We start from the raw sequence: 20,127 nt of genomic DNA, 5'->3' as shown, positions 1-20,127 counted from the left end.
AAGAAAGGAAGTCTTACATTTATGGTCTTTTCATTATTGTGCTCCAAAGGAATCCCTTGGTCATCTTGCCAGAAGAAAGAACCAGTTACCTTTATCTGGCCCTAGCAAAAGGGAACACCTTTTCTTCATTTCATTTGCCTTTTCAAATTTATTTATTTATCTATCTATTTGAATGTCAGCCATGCCAGAAAGAAAAAGGATACCTCACTTGACTCCCAGAAGGAAAATCATTCCAAAAGAACCAGTTCTGTGCTGAGAACAAGAAAAAGAGGAATACATTAATTTTAAACTGACCTGATTTTTCTAAAACGCATATGACTCCTTGTTTTTAAGCACAGTTCACATGTACTGCCTGCATGAAGCTGGAAAAACTTGTCTCCTAAATGGCTCAGATGTGGCAACTTCAGAGAACTTTACTGAGGATTTTACAAGATAAAACTCCTCAAAAATGGCAGCAGACAGCTGGTCTAACTCACCTAAGCTCTGCTCAATGCTACCACCAGGTACCTATTTATTGCAGGACCTATTACTTCTCAAAGGATTCTAGTCTTTCATGGTAAATGCGCCACTAGTAGCCTCTAAAATAATTTAGACGTACCAGTATGAGCAATCATCTAAACTGTGGCCTTATTTAAAGGGAAATTCCCTTTTATTTTTGCTTTTTTGGTGGTTTGGGTTTTTTCAAATAGCTTATTTCTTGATCTCTCAGGGGAGCCAGCCCTTCTGCTTCTCTTTTTCTTGTTTCAGTACATCACTCTGCTTTTCACCTGTCAGCTTCCCGTATTTCAAACCTTCTCTCAAACTGAGAAGTAAGGCTTAGGAGATAGAGCAAGGTGGCTGGTTATTCTATAATGACATTCAGGTAGGAGTGAGCAACGCAAAGGACCAAGTCAAAATGCTAATCTGTGTTGTCTGAGGTTGAGGAGCAAGACATCAAGAAAGTGCAAGGCCACAGATGTAGACTCCTCTAGCTACACATACTCAACATGTTTGTCTGCTGATTACAAAACGTTGCAGGATAGTTTTGTTCTAAACTTGTATGTCTAAAGACTGGGTTGGGGGTTAATTTTTTTTTTTTCCCAGAATAGCTACAAATTACATATCACAAAATTAAATGCAGAAATTTAACATATACTGGGAGGCAATAGTGCAGTTTTGAGTCATGCTAATAAAGACAAGAACACAGTTTCATAGCCTATTATAGTGGCCACTTCTGTCACAGTCTGACAGTGCTCTGTAAATATCCAGTACAAGCTGTGATGTTTTTTATAGAAAACAGAAAATAAGCATGGATTAAAGATTTCTGACAAGCTGCAAATAGGTAACCAAATAATGCTTAGCATGATAGAAAGCACAGTATTTTCCAGAACATTAACTCAATACTGAAATAAGAGAATTTCATGTTTTTACTTCTGCATGGCTATCAACTTGAGCTCAACAGAACAAATTGGAACCATATTCAAGTCTATTTTTTCCTGCTGGCTTTATAGCTTCCCCATGCTTTCTGCACATTACATGTTCCCTCTCTTTTGCTTTCAGCATTTGGACTCTCTCCTTCAGGCATTCTGTAATCCTGCCAACCAAAGAGCTTTGCTTTAGTAAGTAGATCTGCCAACTTAAACACCAGTCTCCTAAGGCAATCAAATAATGAAACACACATGTATGTACTTGCACATAATCTGTCAAATACCTCTCTAGCCCACTACAAATGATATTTGCAATCTGGGGTTTTCAGAGGAGCCTGCATACATAGTTTTCAAAGATCAAATGCCATGGCTCTCCAGAGTTCTCTGTCTTGTTTGTACACTCAAACTCAATGACCCCACAATTTCCATATTAACATCTAAAGATATGAAAAAAGAAAAACTTAAAAATGCAAAGGTTTTTGTGTAGAAAACTTCATATGGAGTAAGAGGAGAAAATTTCATATGGAGTAAGTATATCCTTCAATTTCTCCAATTTGGCAGAGAGGTCTCCTTCAGGACAGCACAGATTCCTCCATGGCAGAACACTCTTTCCACGTTTTGAGTGCATCTGGAAAGTTAATGAATAACCATTCCAGGTGTCAAGAGTATTTTTCATATTTCCCCCATTATTCATCTATCATCCACACTTGATGTCTTGACTTCCACTTTCTAAACTAGTGTTTCCTGAAAGAGGAATCTAATGTATGATGCTAGCAATAGAGTACCCCAGGAAAACCTTTGAACTTTGTCATACTAGGATAAAGTTGTGCTGCTGCACCTCTTGATTAAGTTTGCAGTTTATTACATGGCAAGATAAAGATGGGAGCAAAAGCGTCTTTCAAGGACGTAAGTTATTGATTAGTATTAGAAGAACAAAAATCAAGTTTCAAGAATGGTAATTTACTATGTAATGTCACCATTTGCAAAACTTCCTGTACTGTGAGTCACAACTTTGATACAACAAAAGCATGTCAAAAAGAATAGAGATGCACCATAAAAACCTACAGTAATAGGTGCTTAAAACATGTGTCACTGAGAAGTTCTATTGGGAGACATGTTTAACATGTATAACAAAGTACTGAGAATTTTAAACTCTGGATTTAAAAAATTATGAAACAAGTAAGCTAACACTAAATTATATTACCATATTTGTTGAATCTGTGCACTCACATTCTAGTAATTATTTTTATTTTGATGCTTATATTTGGATTACAGCTGGTGCAGGAAGAGGTATGCCAGGAAGATTTGTTCTGCAAGGAATTGTTTTGGACATCCAAAACATATTAACTGAAGCCAGACACAGAGTGAGAATATGGTACTCACTCCTTGGGACAAATAAAGATTTACATAGTCAAACCTAATCCATTTCTGGTTCCGGGCTTTATTTATCTCAATGAAATGTAACTGCTAAGGTTGTCATATGTTTGGAGTTTTTAAAAGTTACTCCCTAGGATCACCTTTTTGAAGTGAAATCTACATGGCCCCCCTATGATTAAAATATTAACCTTAGACTATCTTAAAGCAGTAGGTTTGTTTGTTTGGTTTTTTAATTGTCTGTTTTGTTTAACTTATTCCTTACAGGAACCATGATAGCAGCTTTGCTCACAACTTAGTACTTGTCATTATGAAGTTATGAAGTTCTGTGAAACACTAATTAGTCATGTCATGTCATGAAAGAGCACAGGTATCAATGAAAAAACCTGTTTCCAGAGAGAAGGCTGAAGGCTGTGAAGAACAGGTGGCTTAATACCACAAACTGATCAACCTCAATGAAGCAATTTTAATTCAGTGAAGATCTTGACAAAACAAAGCAAGAATAAGTGGGGGAAAGGGTGGAAGAATTATATCACTAAAAAAATTGTATCAGATTGTATACACTGAAAGAACTCATATTTCTGTGTATAAACACAAGATTTAGATGCAGTTTTGAAACCTTAATATTCTTCTACTGGTAGTGTGAAGCTCACTGTCAATACACACATTATCAAGGTGATAAAACTCTGTATTTATTCTAAATAAAATAATTTGTTACAGTTACAGAATATACAAATAAAACTGTCACCATATCACTTCCTCAATTATAAGAAACCCCTATTACTGTCACATTAGTTACCCAAACAGGCAGCCCTAAGGAAAATATCAGCCCTGCCAAAGTATCTATCAGCCTAGAGCAAATTATTAACATGTATCAGTGAAGAGTTCTGAATATATTGAAAGAAAATAACCTGGTGAAAGTAGTTTCCATACTGTCATCACCATATACAACTAAGTATATGTAGTTTCCCAAATGAAAACATTTTACAACTAAATTCACAATTCTTACCATGTAATGGACATTACAGGGATAAAAAGTTAAGTAATATACACTAAATATGTACTAAAGGAAGCAGTTTGGACTAATTAGTAATAGGCTTTAAATTCATCTAGAAGTTAGGAGCTCAAAACAGGAATAACAGGGTGAAATTACATGCCCTGCATTAGCCCAGGACCTCAGAAGAGATGCTCACAATAGAGTTTCCCTTACTTGTATTCAAAATTTATTAAAGGACAGTCAGACTCTGTTCTTTATGCCAGCATTTATGGTGTAGTATTTAATGCACATTCATATGCTATGATTCTGGTATACTGGAATCTCTTCCAAAAAGATATAAGATTTGTGCTCTAATAATCTTAGATATTAAGATTACTAATAAAGATACCGTGAATTTTGCCAAACAGAACTAAGAGTAAGAACTATGGGATTTTTCCGAATGCTGCTAAATCTTGACTATAGGTCTGATCCTGTTCCTTCTGAAGTTGAGATGGGTTTTGCCACCAATTTAAGGGAAAGCAGAATAGTAACCTATGGCTTCTTGTATGAACAAGTTCTTGAAGTAAAGAAAAAAAATCTCAATCGTGTATAGCAGTTTTAAGAACATCAGTACTTTACAATAATTTTATTTTTAGTTTGCATCCAAAAAGGTTTTGAAGAAAGTACTTTAATACTCTACTTAGAAGAGAGCAGCTCACATTAACAAGCATGGGCATGTTCCATCCAAACAATTTACCACCGTATTTGATTGACTGGCTATTTAGTTCAAACAGACATTGAGAATTAAAGAAAACAAACAAACAACAAACAACAAAATAACCATTCTCATCTAATTGGCATGTTCTTACTGTGTCATAATAAAACGTTACATATTTGTCTTAGAGGAAACATCTGGAGAAAAAGCATAACAGTTGGTAACTGTCTTCCCGTTTTTTGCTAAACTGTTCATGCAACTCTAAGTCCTGCATCCTACATCACTCTGGAAGGCACCAGCAGCCCACTAGCTTTTTCAGTGTAGGTTTTAATATCAAAAATAGATGAGACTTTCACCTTGCTAAGAAGCAAGATTTTATTCTAGTTGCTCTGTAGTCAACATTGTTCAACCAATGGTTTAATATTATCCCCAAATCCTGACAATAATGGGATTGTGAAAATCTCTTATTTCATGTAGGGGACTGCAGTTTACACAGGCTACCAGAAAGTTTTTAGAGATGTAAGCACTAAGTTTGATCCAAGAGTCAGTCAGAAAAACATAGATGTTGCAGGGAACCCATGCTAATCTTTCAACAAAGAGTAATTAACTATAAATACAGCAAAGAGAATTCAAACATTCATCATTCTGTGCCCTTAAGAAGCCCTCATTCAATGAACAGAGGTCCTCTTTTCTGTTATTTCAGAAAAAAATTTTGCTACTTGCTGTTTAGAATGCGTTCCTTAAAATTCTATCAATTGCCTAGGCCAGATTACAAGGATGACTAGAAAAATGAATAGAAAAATGTTTATGCCTAGAACTGGCTTGCACTGGAGCAAAAAAAGCCTCTCTTAATCTTTTTCCTATTAAGAAAATTGCTTATTTAAGCTACTGACTAGCTACACTATTCTGGCTTCAAAACAATGGAGTAAATTTGGACTGGCCAGAATATATTCTAAATTGTACTTAAACATCTGTACAGATTTTACTCCAAAGTACCTAAAATAATCCTTCACAGAAGACCCATGTACCAGCAGAGACTGAAAGGCCAAGGAACAGATCACACCTCACTGCACCCCATGGTGTCCTGGCACCTCACAGCTCTCTGCTGACCACATCAGGGCAGATGTCTCTCATGCATGTGCCAGTCAGCCAAGAGCAAAGCAGAAATGGAGGGTTTTGCCATGGTCTCTGTTGCTGCTCACCTGTGCCAAGCAGCTGTGTCTTGGCAAGGAGACAATTCAAGGGTAAGGTCAAAAACACCAGAGATATTTTCCTGTTCCCTCCATCCAAGCACAGCACAGGAAAAATTGCAATGAAATTTGCATGAAAAAATAACACTAGAGGACTGGAATGTGTGCTCACAGTGTTGAACACCATGTGCAAATAGGAAAAAGACTGAAATTTTTTCCCCTTAACTGCTTATTTCTGGAATGTTCCTGGGTAGAGAGATAATGAAACCACATACAGCTATGCAGCCTTATCTATCATGATGCATAATTAGCGGTTTCTTTTATTAATTCCCTAATTTAAGTGCCTTCATCTACCTCCAGAAAAAAAAAATGAGGAAGAGGACTGGGAAATAAAAAAGTAACCTCGCAAACTAAGAGGTTTCTCTTTGAAAGAGACTGCAAAACTGTAACATGCTTTGAAACATTGATTTGCAGTGTACCATTCAAAAGTTTCTTTGCTAATGGTCCTCCATCTAATCTGCTATCTACCAATGTTATCCAAGCAGGATGAAGAGATCTTGGAAGAAATAGATACTTAAAATAGCACTTAAGTTTTCTCTCCTAACCCCAAAAATAAATTCTACTGTTATATCTGTAAACAAAACATACAAACCTGGTGCAGCCATGCCTTGTGCTAGGTTGTTGTGGTAACTCTATCCCAGCAAAAACCAGCTCAGAGATGCATTCCGTCTCACACTACAGATCTCAGGTTGCACTATGCTTCCTTCCTTCCCAAGTGGTGAGCAGGAGGCTATGGAATTGGAGTGTTCAAACATGCTGCATCCAGCAAATACAACCCCAGAGAGGAGAAAGAGCAAGGTAGAGACTACCTGAATTATACCAATCTAATGTGCTTCAGTGGAATAATTTGGCTTTTTGCCACTACCTTTACAACTTTAAGTGTGCATGTGTTTTGCAGAGAAGCATCAAAATATTCAAGGAAAGCAGAGTTAACTTTGTTTTTCTAAAACATAGACACTAAAAAGAAAAAAAAAAGGCAAAAAACCTCTGTGAAAAATCAACCCCATCTATTTTACTGGAAAGATAGTTGAATAACTGAATCCTGAATGTACTCAAAGTAACTGCCATTCCTGCAAGAGGTCTCCATTCTGCAGGAGCATCTTTCCGTCCCAGATGCCACCAAGTGATTTGCCAGCACAGATGAAAACTGGCATGTTTAGACCAAGCAGATCTTATTTCTTGCCCTCAACATCCATAATCTCCAGTGAAGAAATTATCTCAGATACTGACCTCTGGGAAATAGCAAACATAGCAAATAGCAAATGATAAATAGCAACATAGCAAATGATGAGGTGCATATACAAGCAGACTTAGTGGATCGTACAAGAAAATTGTCTGACAGCTAACTGAACTGTTAAAGACATTTTCCATCATTCATGTCATAGTTTACATAGTAGTTTTGAAGTATAAGATAGTCTCAAAAGATATTTTTGAAGTGTATAAACCATATGCAATCACATCTTTCCTTGAATCAGGGCAGTAGTGGGTTTTTGAAAATCTGCCTTGAGGCTCTTGTTACCTGAAAAGCCATCAGCTTAAATATAATTTTTTAATGCTGTCTCACATACAAAGTATTTTAAAAAGTGGGTCAATATGTGCAAATAAAGAACAAGATTTAGGTGCTATTATTGTGGACTGTGGCATACAGCATTTATAAAAGACTGAACAAAAAGCAGTCACATTAGTACAAAAGGTTACACCTGCTAACACTTTATGAAAAAGATTTCAGGCAATGTCCAAGGATGCAAGCATTTCTACAACACAGTGGAAAAAAGAAAGCAAATAAACATTAAAACCCTAACAAAAAATCCACACAAATGCCTTCTCTTAATGAAACCATCATAAAATAGAATTGCATTTTAGACATGTATTTTGCTGAAGGCATGAACAAAAATTAGCAACTATTAACCAGAGTTACTATTGTTTCTTTTAAAGGCAGAAATTCTCTCTAAGTTCTCTCAAGTACTTAGATTCTTACCAAAGTATTCTCAGGACTTAATATCCTTCTCCAGTTAAAATAACCATGTCTTTAATATTGTGTAATTCCCTTTGTCATTCTTAGCTAGGAAAATAAAGAAGTTCTTTGTATTCTAGACTTCAGATTGATTTTATGGGTGTTCATCATGGACCGTGGCTTTGGTAAGACACAGATGTGAAACAGTGCACAGCCAGCTGCAGCTACAGACCTGTGTTCTTTCACACAAGAAAATCTGGATGCATATATGGCATCACACAACTATTTAAGTGGGCATGTTTTTTTTCTCAGGATGCTGAATGATCCATTCTTGGCAAACACTTAGTACCATGTATTGCTAAAACTCACAAACTGATGTTATCACATGCAAGCCTAAGGATGAACTATTTGCTAACCAGTGAAGGTTTTTTTTCAGATGTTCCTGGATCACTGCTGCAGGACCAAGATGATTCCAATGAGAGGTGTAGCCTAATTCACCTTTGCCAAGCTTTACATCTGCCCTAGCTTTCATGTCAGCACAAGGTATCAGCAGACTAAATCATTATAACAGAAGGCTAAGAAAATGTAAGCAAAATCACTCAGCATAGTGCCATTGTTGTAATCATAGAAAGGCATAATGATATCAGTATGATACAAAACAGGTAAATATTTTTTACAGCATCAAAATAGGAGAGTATTATTATTTCATCTGTTTAATGCAAAAATGTGCAAAATAAGGCTTTAAAATTTTATTAGATTAATTAGATTGATACAGTCAGGGAAAAGAGATTAACTACAGTTACACAAGCCTTTTCTGACTAAGATCACCTTTGAGGATTAAAAGGGGGTTCTGTGTACCCCCAAGTGATATATTTTTCATAGGACTATCTATTTTTCAATTCAAGTGTTATTTCAAAAAGCTCTCTCTCTCACTTTAATTTTTATTCTGTGAGGATTAAAATGCAACACGGAAGACGCTGGCTTTAAAGGTTCTTCCTTCCTCTTGCTTCCTTCCTCCTGTACCAGCAGGTGGGGCCACGCATCAACCATGAACTTGCCCAGGCCCTTTATCCATGTGCAGTTTGTACTCGTACTTGCAAAGCCTATCCCTGTGCTTCCTGTGGTGCTTACAAAGGCTTTTTTAGTTATTATCAACACTGATTCTATCAACCCTAATTCTGTGGAAAAAAATGCTCTCACTTCAGTGGAGCTTACAAAAATTTTTGCCATCATCAGTGATAAAGCAGTTGGCAAGAACTCCGTTTTCAGATGCATGCACTTATCTGGCAGCTAGAAATTTGCCTAGAAATGCTATCACAAGCAGCCAGCAAGGCTTTATGGCAGGAAATTGCCCCATTTCTCAGTGCAAGTCAAACTCAACTGACATGAAAATTGATGACTGCAACGCAGGTCTGACAACTGCAGTAGGGCAAAGGCTTAGACTGGTTCTAAAAAGAAAAAAATCAAGGGCTCTGGCTTGAATAGTAAATATATTTACCATTAGTATTTGTCATAAGATAGTGACTCATCACTTCATCCTATAATTTCCTCTTTCCATTTGCCTAAATCAGGCAAGATGACTGTTTTCTTGCCAATGGAGGCTCCAGGTTCACTGCATTTCACTCACTCTTATGTCCCTCAATAGACAAATCTAAAGAATTTTCATAAATGGATTGCTACACTGGCTTTACAGCAAAATTAAAGAAACAAATCCTACAACACATTCAGTTAAACCATGCACAAAAGGTTTTATGCCCTCTGTCAGTTTGGAGCTCTATCAGATATTGCATAACCTGGTTGGTGAAAGGAAAGGGTTTCCAAACGTTACGTGTCATTATCTTAGTGTAACTTGCTGATCTGTATCTGTTCTAGGACAAGAGTGAAAAAAAGTTTGGGCTTTTTCTTTAAAAAAAAAAAAATCCGTTTTATAGCTTCATCACAAGAAGGAAGACCTTCAGATTATTTTTAGGCCCAAAATCAGCTGAAATATTACCAAGTGTCAACATAAACAACCCTTTTAAGTTACACAGGAAGTTGCAGGAAGTGCCAAAACATCAGAACATACAAATTATTCATATAAAATTCTGGTCAGCCCTTCTGTAATCTGATCTTCATTTCAAAGTGAGAATTTAGCATTCCAAGTTAAATCTGTAAGTATTTCAGTCCATCAATCAAAGCTTTATGCTCCAAAGCCTGCTTAAGATCAGCCTTCAGAAAGCAGGTGGGGAAATGATACTGTATGAATCAAAACTAAATGTATATGACCATATCAGATGAGTTGAATCAAAGTTTGAAAAACATATCTGGACTTTGTACAGCTTATGCACTTTCCATTTGCAAAGATTTGAGGAAAACTGGGATAAGCAAGAAGAACCAGCCTAATGCAGCTTCAATTAAAAAAAAAAAATCATTCCAAGAGAAAAAGCCCAGTCATGTAAAATATTTACTGCTTCACATAAACCTCAGATATCTAATGGGGGGAATAAAGATGAAACTATGCTGTGTCTCCACTGTTGCAATCCTCCTCAATCCTCCCAGGAGCAGCCAGGCACCCTTGGCTAGTGGGAAAAAAAATGTGGAATGCTGGGTCACTTGGAACCTCTCAACAGTTAGAGGAATTACATCTGCCTTGCCATAGCTCTGACATTTTATCAGGCCTGAGACTGGAAGCTGCTAGAGACTTCTTGGGGCTTTTGTTTCTCTTTTCTTTTCATATCCTCTCAGATGCAATTAAAAAAAAAAAAAAATCCCCAGAAAATCTACTAAATACAGTTCTTTATTGACAAAGACAAGGGGAAGACAGGCAAAATGTAACAGTCCTAAAATTTCAGCCAAGGAATACCAATTCTTGTCTTCACCAATGGTTCAACAAACTTAAATAAATGAATAAGTGATGAATAAAATAAAAATATGGGAAAAGAGTTAAGTGTTTTAATGGAACTTAAGACCACCAGCAAGGGGGTTTTGTTTTCAGATTGGCTTTTAACATTTAGGAAGCTCCCTGTTTCTAAAACTGACTGCATAGACATGGGCCTGATGAACAGCTCTGCCCATGTCACCAACCTCATTGACTGCAAAGTGTGTTCAGATGTTTATGATTATTTGTGTATGAGTAATATGCCATTGTGAGTACGGCAGCATTGTGCTTAAATACTGCAAATTAGATCTAATACAAAGCAGTCCGGACATTGACGAGCAAGTCATCAGGCTTAATAAAGCTGAGGGAAAAAAACCATTCAGAGTGAATAATTTAGTATTAAAGAGTATTGAAAGAATTAAAAAGTTTTTTCTTCAAATAATAAAACTAGGTATATGGAAAATTAAAGGAACTTCTTTGACTATTCATATATATTCTTTGAAACCACAAGTTTCTGATACTCTTATTCAACATATATGCAACAGGAGTACATACAGAATTGACTCTTTACAGAATTAAGAAAGTTTACAGATTACAAATAAATGAGGTACGTTTAAGAAGTCTTAAGTTACAGTTCCCCATTAATTTGTCATTTTAATCCACAGTACTTTCAATTAATCAAGTAGTGAAAATGTAAACTTGAATGCATTTGGCCAGGCAAGCTTCACACTACACATTAATTTATTTGAAATACACTCGAAGGGTGTAGAGAGAAGATTCTTGGCAAGAATCTTTTGGCCTACTGCCCATTACATTGGCTGCTGGACAATGTTAACTGTGCTATTCCTTGCCCCAAATAACACACACAAAAATAGTGAAGCCACCTGAAAGTCAAACATATATTGCTACATTGTTCTTTATCTGAACTGGATTTCTGCCCTCACCTCTGGTTTTACCCTAATTTTTGCAGCATTCTGCTAACTTAAAAATTTCACCTTCATTTTGATTTTTGTAATATTCTTTCAGTACATTTCCAAATCTGTTTCTAAGATTCAAAGCACTCTCTGCTTAAATCTCTTCAGAAAAAAAGATCTGTAAAGAGACTACTTATTACTTTTCCTAATTTCTTTTAGGAAAGCATACTTTATTTTAACAGTAATTAAGCCTGAAGTTCAAATTTTCATTCAGAAGAGTCTAATCCCTGGTCTTAGGGCATTATGGAGGTGTCTAGCCTCTTATATGAAGCTTAAAATCTTTAATTCAAAACCAGCTATGGGAACTCCTTTTTTTTTTTTTTCTTTTGATCAGAAGAAAACAAGGTTAGACTGCAAGCTGATTCTTAAACATTTTAGAGCACAGAAGGATTATGTGTGCGGGCTTTGAGATGAAGATTCCAGTTTAATCAGAATATTTTCTTGTTTCCAATTCCCAGAGTCCCACAGTATTAAAAATAAGCACATGGCATGTAAACAGTACTTTGTCTAAAGGCAATAAATCTCACATAGGAGGTTACATACAAGCAGAGCCTCCCCAAATCTGCAGCAGAATTTCCCAAAGTAACTCCCAGCAGCTGAAACTCCCATAAATGTCTGTTACAAACACAGTCCTGGCACAGGCTTGGAAATAGCAAGATTAACACCAGGACTTCCCAGCGCAGTGCTGTGGCCAGCTCACAGCATGGTGCTGTGAACAGAAGCATTGAGCAAGCATGCGTACAGAAACCGAAGACATTACAAAGTGCTCCTTTTTAAACCAATAAACATCAAAGCTAGGATGCTGGTTGCTTCACCACAGCATGCACATGTAAAGAATGAGATTTTCTTTCCATTTTCTGCTGCTCAAAATGACCTGTCAGCATTGAGGTGTCTATCCAAAAAAACACGTTTCTTCTGCAGTTACATAGGATGGTGATAACTGTCTCCACAGGTGGGTTAAGAAAAGAGCCAGTGTCACCTGAGCAGCCAAATTAATACCTGATACAAGGAATTACCAAAGATGTAATAGTTTTTCTTTTAAAAGGAAATACTCCATTTTCAGAACTATGCCAATGAAAGAGAAAACATGAGGCTCTAATGACTAGCAGTTAAGAGTTCAATGACTTCAGAGATAGGGACAGTATAACTTAAAATGTCCCTACAGTTTCATCTGACCTCAACTTCATCCTAACAATGATTTACATCTAGGCACTGCAGACTTGTAAGCAACACTTGCTACAGTGCTTCAGAATACTGCTATATAAACCAGTGCAGATTCATTCTTTATTAAGTCCCCACAACCCAAGAAATGCTTCTGCCAGGTTAACTTAGTTGCCACATACATTTTTGTATATTTCTGCCCTTATCTTTACTGGTTATCAGCACAGCTGAATATAAACTTATAATATGCACAGAGGGATGAAAGTTCATAAACTGATACTACAAATTTGCAAGTGATGCTGAAAACATTTCTGTGTAGGCAGTGTGATGATACTATTCATTACTATGGTGTCACTGCGAAAGTCATGACCACATACTACAACTCTTATTATTTACAGTTAGAAACCCAGAGAATTTATGAAATATTATAAGTTGAAGAAATATAAGCCACTCTAGACTTCTCCAATAAGCTGTAAAGTCTATTCTAAAATGTACTTGGCTTATTGATCTGTAAAACCCAACTATCTGAATGTGAGTAGGTAAAAGATAAAATTACTTGGAGGAAGGGGTGTTTTTTTTGTTTCTTTTGGTTTTTTACCCCAAAGCTTTTCTAATTATAAAAGACAAGACTTGTATCTTAACAGAAGAGCTCTGATAAAATTCTGACTTGTGCCTAACATACTGTTGCAAATACAGGTTAAAAAGCAACTTAGGAAGGTATTTCCTCTGTTTAAACTTTTTTTATATAAGGCTATATTTTTCTACCGCATGCCATACCCTCAAAATGATAAATCTGAATTTCACTTTATTATAATTTCATTGTTAATTTTAAAATATTCATTTTTACCTTTAATGCCACAGGTAACCCCCCATGACCAGAATATATATTTTGCTGCTGGCAAGAGATTTGTGGTAAGCACATCTAGAATAGTATTGGACTCACCGAGAACTTTCTCGATAGTGAGTTTGATGAACCACAAAAGGAAACATTTCCATCAGTTTCTTAGAAACCTAAAATAAATGTTAACCAGCTCATTTTCCACTTAAGTTTTTACAGTGGAGAATTAGAAACATACTTTCTGACCTGTGAGATGTACCTCACAGTAAGTCACTGGTCCCTGTGCCTGAGACAAACCACACTAAACTGCAAAGGGTGTGAGCTAAACATTACTATGTAGAAACAATTCTTAATTGACTGAAATGAGCTGTACACTAAAAAAGCTGACCAGCAGGTGCTATATACATGAAAGTATGCTCAGACAAGACTGTGAAACAAAAATACCTGAAACCATGCACCTTCTGAATACTGACCTTGTTGCTCACTCTCTGATTCAGCTTTTGCAGGACTTGGTGCTACTGGAAGAGGCCGAGGAGGACGAGGCTTTGGAGTGGGGGGAGATATTTTTTTTCTTCCAATGTACTCTACATAAGTTCCTGGGAAATCCCCCCTCTCCCCTGTGGTTTCATTAAAGCCATTCAACCAACCAATTTCCTCAGGCTTTGCTTCTTCCCCTTCACTGAATCCAAGTGCTAGTAAGGTACCTTTATTCACAGTTAATATATCTCCTAAGTGCAAGTCAATATCTTCTTCTCGCTCTTTTTTGTAGTCATATAAAGCTCTGTATTGATATCCCTCAGCACTCATCTTGGCAAATGATTTAACATTCAAAAGTGTTACTAAACAGTGTTAAAATGCAATTGTCCAGTTATAGTTTTATGTACAAAGAAATTCAAGATGAATTAAATGGGATGATAAAAATGTCTCTTAAGTAATAAAATCCAACAGAGAATGAAAAAACACAGTCTGCCTTTTCACTGCTGATGTTTTTACCAATGTATTTATTCTTAGTCACTGTCTGTTGCAGAAGTTAAGCATTCCAATTCTTCCGTGTCTAGCAATATTCTTCCAATTAGTTCTTTTTCTGGGCTTCCCAGCACTTCTTTATCTCCATACACAAGTTCAGCTGACTCTTTAGCCAGTAACGCTTTCTTCAGATATATTTGCCACAGACTGCCCACATACCTTAAATATTCTGCCACCAAACTCTGCACACATGCTTTTCCTGGAAAGAGAAGAGAAATCTGATGAAATAATTTCACATTCTCTTGATGATTGTGAACTTGGTATTCTACCTACAAGTTAAGCTTTCTGCAACCATGGCAAAGACTGTGTCCCACACAAGAATCCTATGTGACAATAAAATCAAGCAAGAGCACAAAAAATATCTCCAGCTAGTGGTTGCATTTTTATAAAGGATATGTGTCAAAATACTTGAACCAAATTTGTACCCCTGCAGTATGAGGCACGCTTCCTCCTCTGTGACTTACGGCTACTGAAAAGTCTCAGGGTTAGAGGGCTGGAGCTATTCCTGGAGCTATTCCTCTGGTGCAGTATCTAACCTGGCATCAAGATTTTATATATTATCTCCCTGAAGCCAGACAGCCACACCCCTTCTCCACAAAAAGTCTGTCAAGACAGAGGAGGAGCTTACTGTAATTAGCATTAACCACAGGGGTATCCAGTCTCCTCCTGTTCATGACAAGGGTGAGGATGGGCAACAATCCCCATCCTAAAGCCTGTATTTCAAAACCTTTTGGAGGAATGTGTCTTCTTGTAATCTGTTGAAGAACCAAAGACTCAAAAGAACTTTTACTTGATGACTACCATGTTTCCCCTTTTTCTTTTTAAAAGAGGGACTTTACCACTCCCCCATTTTCCACATGTCTTTTAATGTGTTTATGGTATAATACTAGAGAAAAACAATCAACAACTGAAACAGGCACACCCAGACCACCTAAGCAGCCCTAGCAGGAGTAAAATATCAGGGTGCATGCTTAAATTAAATTAAAGGCAAGAGAACACAGGCCTGAACTTTTAGCTCAAGGTTGCTCAACCATAAAGTAAAAGCAAAAATATGACTAAAACCTAAATCTATTTAGAGAACAGTTACTTGAAGACATACAGAACAGTGAAAACTTTCTAAATATTATTTCAATTGTTACTCATTTTCATCTACTTAAGAAGACGAGCCAAATCATAATTTGAAATGCTACACTGGAAACCAGAAAGTACTAACTACATAAAGCTGCACTGAAAGTCCTAAACTACATTTGAATAAAAGACCTGAGAGAGCTGTGTAATACCAGCAGGTAAATATTGACTATGTACTTCGTATTCAATGTGTAGAAAGCTCAATTTTTTTTAATTTTTTTTTTTTTTTTTTTTTTTTTTTTTTTTTTTTTTTTTTTTTTGTGAAACACTCCCTTTTTACACTGTAAAGCGACATCAGTAGACAGGGCTGGAACAGGGAACATCTGACAGTTCTTTTCCACACCATTTTTTCTAATGCCTCAGTCATTAAGTCCTTTGAAATGTGGCTAACTGACAAACTAAGAAGTGTTTATAAGAATGCATATGGGCTTTCTGTGCCAGTGAATGAACCTGATCCCTAATTTGTCTGTGGCTCCTCTTCAGCCCATCAGGTCCCTGCAGCATGTTGCACAACATCTCTTGTGACAGAACCCAGAAGAAAATTTTGTTAAGTTCTTGAAGAACTTCCTTATCATCCCTTGCAACCAGTTTTTGTTGTAGGAAAGAATTATGTGATCCTGAAATAGACTTCCTATTTTAAAAGCTTGCACATAAGTATTTATTTTAACAACTTGCAAATCTATCCAGATGTATTAAGCATCCAGCTCCCACCAAAATTTTAATTAGAAATTTCTGCAGCCACTTCTGAAAAACCAAACTATGTTGCCTATCTGATGCTACCAAATATCACAGACTTTGTAATTAGCATGAATAGTTTCACTGATATTTAATTTTACCTCTTCTACCAGAGAAAAGTCTACTGACAAAAACCGGGGAAAAAGTACAAGTATCGCTGTATCAACTAAATAGCAGAAAAGCCATATGAAAGCATGGATTTCTCCTGTTTCATGTAGCAAGAGAAAAAAAATGCACTTAAACAATTTTGATCCAAGTGTTATGATTAATAAAAATGTTTCCAATCAAAACCAAGTATGCACACAGCAAAGCCTGCTAGAAAATTACCACTTTGACTACTTTAAATACTTTGAAATATTTATTTTCTTTTTAAGGAGGGTTCAACAAGTGCTCTGCTACAACTACTTATTTAACTCCTACTGCCTATGGGCATTTTGGCAGCCAATGAAGTCTTCTAAACACTGCATAATTCAACTGACTTGACCTACTCCTCTGATCTTTTATTTTTAAACATATGATAGCAACTTTATGGCCATCTATTTAAAATGAGTACTTCTGTCTCTTATGCATCTCTTGAAAATACAGAACTGGAAATGCTGTAGTACAACTTCTTATGAAAATTTTAAAGCATATTTTAAAAACTCAAACCTTTAGAAAAACTCAACAAAGTTTCCTTAGGTCCAGTTTCCCTGGGGCTCAGAGCTACAGTAGCTGTTCAAACTCACTTATCAGCACCACCCTCAGTACAGAGTACTGAGCAGCATGTGACCTCCTGATCTATGGTTCATGTACCTGGAGACACTCCTGTGAGTCAGCCATTCTGAACTCCTTGGATTTATGCCTTTTTCTATTGTTACTATGTGTCAGGTTCAGGGATGAACTAAGACTCAGAGTTCAAGAACCTTGCAGATAGATCTAACACAGGGACAAACACCAGTTTTCCACACCTGCTCAGTATCGCCACAGTGTATCCAAAATGCCCTCTTAGAGTGCTTGGTTAAGATCCTGTATAAAAAAATTCCCTTTACCCCCACTGAAATTATACAGGCTCTACATTCAGGTATTTTGACTCAAACTGACTTAAGCTGACTGGTCCTAAAATATATAGCTTGGACACCATCATAAATAGATTAAAACAAACAAACCAAACACTTCAGGGAAGAAAATACTCTTATATTTGAGATGGTTTTATTACTGGATTTCCATTTGGCTGGTCAAATGGAAAAGGAGGAAGAAGTATTGTAAGTGAATAAATTTTCATTTGTCTTTTATTTACTGTCTAAGAGCATGATGCCACTAAAAGATTCCTGAGTTCAGGCAGAATTCCAGTCTCTCAGCAGAATGGTTTACATTGAGCATTTCAGCAGGAATAAAATTTAAAATTCATCAGAAAAACTCAAGACATTCCTACAAATTTAGGTGGAAAACAAAGGGGACGTGAAATCTTTCCCTTCACCCTCTCCTTCTTCCCCTGTTAAAAACGACATCTGGCTCCCATTTCACTGGTACCCAAGGGTTTCCTCCCACACAAGCTATCATGACTTTGCTGCTGGAGAATAAAAACTTCTACACTGAATATACATGCACAGTGATACCAGAGGGGTGGGCTGTTTTCTGGTACAGCGTGCCTAGTACATGATGCAAAGATTTTCTTCACCTTTTTATTAACAAATGTAATAACCATATTTCCTTGCACTGCAATCTCTCTAATACTAATTCCAAAAATCCCAAGAGAAATAGTGCCTAAGACAAGCTCCCTTCCACTGCAGGATAAGCTTGATAGATCGAAGAGCTGACTAACACACTCAAGGGGACACTGAAATAATGAGAACTGAGGGATAAACAGGGGAATTTGCTTGGAGACCAAGTCTTCTCCCCACTAGGTGTCTACACACCTGTAACTCAAACTGCAGCTTTCTCTGAAATATGCTCTCCAAGTGGAGACGACCAAGTACCACATTAGAACATTATTTTCTGCAAGAAAGTGAGGTCCGTGATGTATCATGAAGTAATGCCTTTATACCGCTCCCAGTCTGAAATAATTATTTTGAATCTGTGGAGATTCTATCACAAGTCTTTGAACGAATCCAAATATATACACATTCAATAAGTACTCTAAGCACTGTACACCATATCTCATTCTGAAACATCTCAAAGACCTTATAAAGGCTGCAAACTATGGACGAAGGCCGGTGATAATTAAAAAACTTAGGAAAGCAGTACAGTCTGAACTTCGTCCCGTTGAAGAGGCCGGCAGGTTAGGCAGGTTAACCACTCCGGAGCCCTGCGCCGACATGCAGTCCCCGCCGCAGAGCAGCCGCTCTCCGGGGACGGTGCCCAGGGGGTTGCAGCCCCTCCACCGCCGGGGCAGGGCTGCACCGAGCTGGCGCTCCCCGGCAGCGCGGGGACGATGGCAGAGCCCCGGGCACGGAGGACGCCGCGCCGACAGCTCCCGCCCCAGCGCTCCCTATGGGCACCCTTCCGCCGCCCTGGGGGCTGTGTCCCGGCGCGGGCACCAGCCTGGCTCCCCACGCCACTCGGGGCGGGGGCTCCCGGGCAGCCCCGCGGTGGCCGCGGCGTGCCGCTCGCCGTGCCCGTACAGGAAGCGCCGGGCCGAGCCGCCCCTGGCCGCGAGGGGAGAGGCTGCACCATCCTGAGGCTCGGCCTCGGCCGCAGCGGAAGGCCCTCCCCGGCACGGGCGAAAAAGTTGCGCGGGGCGGCGCTGCCGCTCGGACTGTCACCCCGCAGGAGCGGCCGGTGCCCGGGCTCCGGGCGGTGGCACGGCCCCTCACCGCCCCCTCCCGCCCCGCTCTCGTGCCCCGGCAGCCGCCCGAGGGGCAGCATCAGCTGCAGCGGATGCAGCGGGACTCGCTTTACCTCTGCGGCAGCAGCGGTGGCAGCAGCGGTGGCAGCAGCGGTGGCAGCAGCGGTGGCAGCAGCGGTGGCAGCAGCGGTGGCAGCAGCAGCAAGAGCAGCGGGGCTGTCACCTCCTCCCTCTCACCGCCGGACAGCAGCTGCCGCCCCGACACCCCGCTCTCCGTCGTGCGCCTGTCCCGCCGCGCTCCCGATCGCGCTCGCCGCCTCAGCTCCTCGGCGGTGCCGTGCCCGCCGCCGGCTCTGCCCCCGCCCCGCCCCCGGCGCCTCCGCCAACCCAGTCAGGCACCGCCTTTCGCTGCCGCTGACTGACGGCGGCACCGCCCGCCTCTCGCTCAGCCGGGACCTCGGCACAGCCCGGTCCAGGGCTCGGGTGCCGTCGGCCTTCCCACAGCTGCCCGCGGTGGCCAGTGGCCTTTGGGTCGCCGTCCTCGGGCGCGGCGCCCAGAGATGCCTGCAAACCTCGGGCGCCGCCTCAGCCTGAGGAGGCCAGTCCAGGCTGGGAGGCAGCAGCGAGAGGAGCACGTGCTTCTGCCTAGTTCCTCGTTGGGGATTTTCCTCCTCTCCTTTCTTTCCCGCCCCACCTCAAGGTCTCAAGGTCACTCCAGTTCTTTCACACCTCTTTCTCCATAAATCCCAGCAGTATCCCAGTGTTTCCAGGAATAATTTCCTATGTTTAATCTTGGTTGGTGAAAATTACACATCAAGGTTTGCCCTAGGAATGTTGCAAAGCAGTACCCAGGAGACAAAAAAGACAATGCACAAATTAAAAACCATATTCCTACTATCAGGTACTTTTCAGGGGGTCTTAAGGACTGCATAAAGTTTTTGCATATTAAGTTTTCAGTGGGCTTTAATG

General features: G+C 39.1%; 1 protein-coding gene across 2 annotated transcripts in view; it reads right to left on the bottom strand.

Moving 5' to 3' along the window:
* The window catches only part of PIK3R1 (phosphoinositide-3-kinase regulatory subunit 1), a 68,324-nt gene extending 48,829 nt beyond the window's left edge, over window positions 1–19,495 (bottom strand). Inside the window, exons 1-2 of one of the 2 annotated variants that reach the window (XM_068176122.1) lie at window positions 19,272–19,495; window positions 13,979–14,730 (exon numbers count right to left, since the gene is read on the bottom strand). In XM_068176122.1, coding sequence (XP_068032223.1) covers window positions 13,979–14,312 — 334 coding nt within the window. In that variant the 5' untranslated portion in view covers window positions 14,313–14,730; window positions 19,272–19,495. Of the gene's footprint in view, window positions 1–13,978; window positions 14,731–14,995; window positions 15,068–19,271 lie in introns of those variants that run through there. The other variant, XM_068176123.1, reaches the window with a different exon arrangement.
* Window positions 19,496–20,127: the final 632 nt, after the last annotated feature.

This window comes from Anomalospiza imberbis, chromosome Z, assembly GCF_031753505.1.
Source record: "Anomalospiza imberbis isolate Cuckoo-Finch-1a 21T00152 chromosome Z, ASM3175350v1, whole genome shotgun sequence".
In the NCBI taxonomy this organism is placed as follows: domain Eukaryota; kingdom Metazoa; phylum Chordata; class Aves; order Passeriformes; family Viduidae; genus Anomalospiza; species Anomalospiza imberbis.
Note: the sequence above shows the minus strand (reverse complement) of the source record. Positions and strands in the feature narration are given on the sequence as shown.